At 40.9% G+C, this 635-nt stretch overlaps 1 protein-coding gene across 1 annotated transcript in view; it reads left to right on the top strand.

Annotated features, from left to right (window-relative positions):
- Positions 1–635, top strand: part of ASRGL1 (asparaginase like 1) — a 44,249-nt gene that overhangs the window by 18,969 nt on the left and 24,645 nt on the right. The window contains exon 3 of the mRNA XM_012665661.1: positions 509–635. Coding sequence (XP_012521115.1) covers positions 509–635 — 127 coding nt within the window. The remainder of the gene's footprint in view (positions 1–508) is intronic.

Below are 635 nucleotides of genomic sequence, written 5' to 3' on the forward strand. Positions count from 1 at the left end.
ATCTGATAACCAAGATGACTACCAAGTGACTAACGGCGGGTAGCGTAGATAGTGTGGATTGCTGGACAAAGGGATAATTCACATCCTAGCCAGGACGGAGCGGATGTCACAAGATTTCATCACAGTTCTCAGAATGGCACACATTTAAAACTTATGAATTGCTTATTTCTGGAATTTTCCATTGAATATTTTTGGGCCACAGGTGACTGCATGTGCCTGAAACTGCAGAAAGCAAAACTATGGATAAGGGAGGACTACTGTATTCAAAGAAACCTAATATTTCAGTAAAATGTAGCCAAGGATAAGAGATGAAGCTGGAAAAGTAGGTCAGAGGCCAGATCAGGAAGGGCTTCATACTTCTATTTTGTACGTCACAGGGTGCCAAGTCAGATGTGTGTTTTTAAAATGTTCCTCTGGCAATGGAATAGAAGATAGGACAGATCATAGGAAAATTTGGAGCAATTTCTAAATTCTTAATTCTTGCTTTTCAACTTCTTCTTGGTTTTAGGGTGTGGATCTGTCTTGAATATAAATGGTGATGTTGAAATGGATGCTAGTATCATGGATGGAAAAGACCTGTCTGCAGGAGCAGTGTCCGCAGTCCGGTGTATAGCAAATCCCATCAGACTTGCTCG

Source organism: Propithecus coquereli, unplaced genomic scaffold (genome assembly GCF_000956105.1).
Source record: "Propithecus coquereli isolate 6110/MARCELLA unplaced genomic scaffold, Pcoq_1.0 Scaffold120, whole genome shotgun sequence".
In the NCBI taxonomy this organism is placed as follows: Eukaryota; Metazoa; Chordata; class Mammalia; order Primates; family Indriidae; genus Propithecus; species Propithecus coquereli.